This window comes from Arachis ipaensis, chromosome B03 (genome assembly GCF_000816755.2).
Source record: "Arachis ipaensis cultivar K30076 chromosome B03, Araip1.1, whole genome shotgun sequence".
Classification (NCBI taxonomy): domain Eukaryota; kingdom Viridiplantae; phylum Streptophyta; class Magnoliopsida; order Fabales; family Fabaceae; genus Arachis; species Arachis ipaensis.
Genome location: NC_029787.2, coordinates 71,539,363 through 71,542,812, shown reverse-complemented (window position 1 = coordinate 71,542,812; position 3,450 = coordinate 71,539,363). Strand labels below are relative to the sequence as shown.

The window sequence follows — 3,450 nt, the reverse complement described above, 5'->3', positions numbered from 1 at the left end:
ATATATATAAGAGCATTTTTTGTTTAAATACAAAATAATACCACTAAGATACTCCTATTTTTTCTTCCACCAACAACTGTATGTATCTTGCAATATTTATATATTACAATTTATAGGTTGAGTTTGTTAAATTTATTTATTTTCAAATTGATTAGCAAAGGAAAGAAAATGAAGATCTCAACTACTACTCTCTCGTAGGTGGTAGCAATAAGGGCACATTGGCGTTGAAATCGTGTGCACAAATTCGTTGAGAGGTGTTTGTCTTGTGTTTTCAATTTCCAACCCTTTGTGTTTGCCTTTGTTTTTAGACACAGCTTCGCGCCCAAACGTGTGAACCAAAACCTCCTTCTCTCTCTGAACTTGCTTTGCATTTGTGAGTCGGTTAGCGAGAGAATAGCAACAAAGAAGAAAAGAAAAACACCAAACAAGTCATTAAGAAGACGGAAGTAGCACTAGAAAATTGGAAGAGAAAACATAAAAAAAAAATTTGAAATAGAAAGACTGCATTGATTAGATGAAAACGTCGTCGTTTCGGAGATGCAGCAACGCAGAAGAAATCCAGTTACCGGAAAACCTAGGAAGCTCGTCGCCAGCGTCCGGTAGTGGCGGCGCCGGACATTCCTACGGCGCGATGTTGCCGGTGTTCCTCAACAACCTCCGTAGCAACCACCACCAGGAGCTCGTTGAAATCACCTTGGAGATCGACGACGACGCAGTCGTGCTCTGCAACGTCGCGCCGGCAAATTCCGCTCCGGACGCATCTCCATCGTCTGTTTCCGCCGCCGGCTCTGCTCCCGTGGCATCGCCGTCGTCAGTTTCTTGCGCCGGCGAGGAAGCCGGCGCCATCGGTGCCGGAGTGCCGAGAAGTCTGTCGATTGCGTCGCGGATTCGGAGAAAGTTCCCGTGGATAAGATCGGCGTCGTCGCGGAACTCGGTATCGTCGGAGAGCGGCGGCACCGTAAGTGTTGAAGATCCAGTGGCGACAGCACGGAACGCGAGGAGGATGCGGTTACAGATTGAACGGTCGAGATCGAGCGCGCAGAGTGCGCTGAAGGGTTTGAGATTCATCAGCAAGACAGGGTGTGATGGTAGTAGTGAGGAACTGTGGAAGAAGGTGGAAGAGAGGTTCATGTTGCTCTCAAAGGATGGCTTGCTCGCTCGAGAGGACTTCGGTGAATGCATTGGTACGTACCTACGCGTGTGTTCTTCTTCGTCTTCTTTTTTCTTTTTCTTTTTTAAATTTATTTTATCTTAATCTTTTTTTATCCCAGCTTAAAACTACTAATTTATGCATATATATTATCCAATTAAACTCTTACTTACTAGAGCAATCAAATGGTGTGCTAATCTTCTTGTTTTTGTGTAGAGAAAATTGTTGTGAAGAGATGAGTGTAGAAGGCGTTCTGTTAACATGAAAATTTTCTTGCCTCATCATAGTATTTTGGTCATGTAGTTTTCATGATTTAACTATTTAAATCTTTAAATACTCAATTTAATTAACATAGCTTGAAATTGATGAGTTTGCAATAAAGGAAAGCGTTTCTTTTATACGTATTACGCATTGTTTTTAAAGTTAGAACTGAAAGTTTCACCTCATAACAATATTTGAACTAAAAGTTGCTGAATTATTAAATCTTTGCATATTTGAAAGTAAAGTGGTTAATCCTCTATTATTTTCTTCTTTAAAAAAAAGGTTACGTTAGAACATCAATTCACAACTCAATCAAACAGTTTGGCTTTATTATTTATTATTTTTATTGTTTTATATTATTAGTGCAATTGAAATTTAAATAATATAAAAAATTTTATATACATTAATTAGTTAAGTGTTCAAACTAGATCTATCCAATTAAAAATGGTGATCTAATTTAATTTAAATCTAAAACCGATTAAAACTACAATAATTTAGATTCCATCAGATTTTATTTCTAACAAAGCATGAATTGAATCAACTTTCAGGTATAACAGTGTAATCTGGTTCATTCTAATTAAAACTACATAATATAATACTAATATTTAATTTTCAGACTTATGTTTTCACATATAATATATTTAATTCATTACATAATTTATTTTATTCATGTACCATTTTTACTTAAATAACATTTTAAGTGTGTGAATGAGTTTTCTTTTATTTATTTTACTAACTCAAGTTAATTATTTTTATTTTTATTTTGTAATCCTTGTTTTATATCTCAAAATCAAATAAATCAATCTCTAATCCAAACCACAATATATTATTTAATTTCAGTTGAACAACAATCCAAGTCGCACCACGAGCATCCATATTATACTAATAGTTTAATTAAATTGTTTGCTTATTTTGATTTTAAAAAATATTAAGTTGGTAAGGTATTGGCTAATCGTATTTGATAGCTGAAATCCGCATATATAGCATAATATGTCTATATCTGTTCAGTTACAATTTTTGCTCATGGTCACAGGGTATTTAGAAAATGGAATAAGTTAACTTTATTAGTAAGAAAAGAAAGGGTTACTTAAAACACTAAATAGCGTGCTAGCTATATTCATAATGAGGACGAAAAATATTCAAGCTAACTTCAGAACACAATTTTACTCAAATTATTATTTTACTAATTAATCTACTAAGTTGTGTTATCATAATTTTATTCCATTAATTCTAATGAAAGGGATGGAGGATTCAAAAGAATTTGCGGTGGGTATATTTGATACGTTAGCTAGAAGAAAAGAAAATAGAGTCAGCAAAATAACGAAGGAAGAGTTGCATCAATTCTGGTTGCAAATTTCGGATCAAAGCTTTGATAATCGCCTTCAGATTTTCTTTGACATGTAAGTATTAGTTCTCCTTGCAACATCGTTTAGAATCCTTGTCATGAACATGCAACATGTCCGTTTCGATAACCATTGATCAGTAGAGTTCGTATAGCTTATTAAAATGTCATAGTCCAACAATAATAGACTCGGATTTTTGTATGATGTTTATAATATATGTTCATGCTCCGGTATTTAATTTGTAACTGGGATTCGTTATAGCTAGGGTTGTGCATATTCTGAATAATAATTATTTCCCGTTGTTTTTCTTATACTTCATATTAAAATGGAAAAGGAAAAAGAGTCAACAAGCATTTAGATGAGTTTTGTTATTTTTCTTTTAAGCTAATTTGCGTAGCATATAAATAATATGTAATTTCATCTAAATTCATATAAAGAAGTTTAAGAAAGCGATTTGGAAACGGCCATGTCCTATCATTGAATAAAAGAAGTTGATCCAAATACATAACAAATCGCTTAAATTTTAATAAGTCAGCTTTGTGGTAGTTCAAGCCAACATTATAAATTCATCTATATATGCACGATTTTATTTAATAAATCGAAAACTCATCAATTTTCTTTCTTTACTCTTCAACCAACCATTCCTAATCTCCCCTTTTTCACCTACAATCGCCGTCATGTTTAGCACGTTATATA

General features: G+C 34.0%; 1 protein-coding gene across 3 annotated transcripts in view; it reads left to right on the top strand.

Moving 5' to 3' along the window:
- LOC107630596 (respiratory burst oxidase homolog protein E) overlaps positions 62 to 3,450 on the top strand; it is an 11,052-nt gene continuing 7,663 nt past the window's right edge. For 2 of the 3 annotated variants that reach the window (XM_016333792.2, XM_021118962.1), the window contains exons 1-2: positions 63 to 1,184; positions 2,652 to 2,811. In XM_016333792.2, the coding sequence (XP_016189278.1) occupies positions 515 to 1,184; positions 2,652 to 2,811 (830 nt within the window). In that variant the 5' untranslated portion in view covers positions 63 to 514. Of the gene's footprint in view, positions 1,185 to 2,651; positions 2,812 to 3,450 lie in introns of all 3 variants that reach the window. The other variant, XM_021118963.1, reaches the window with a different exon arrangement.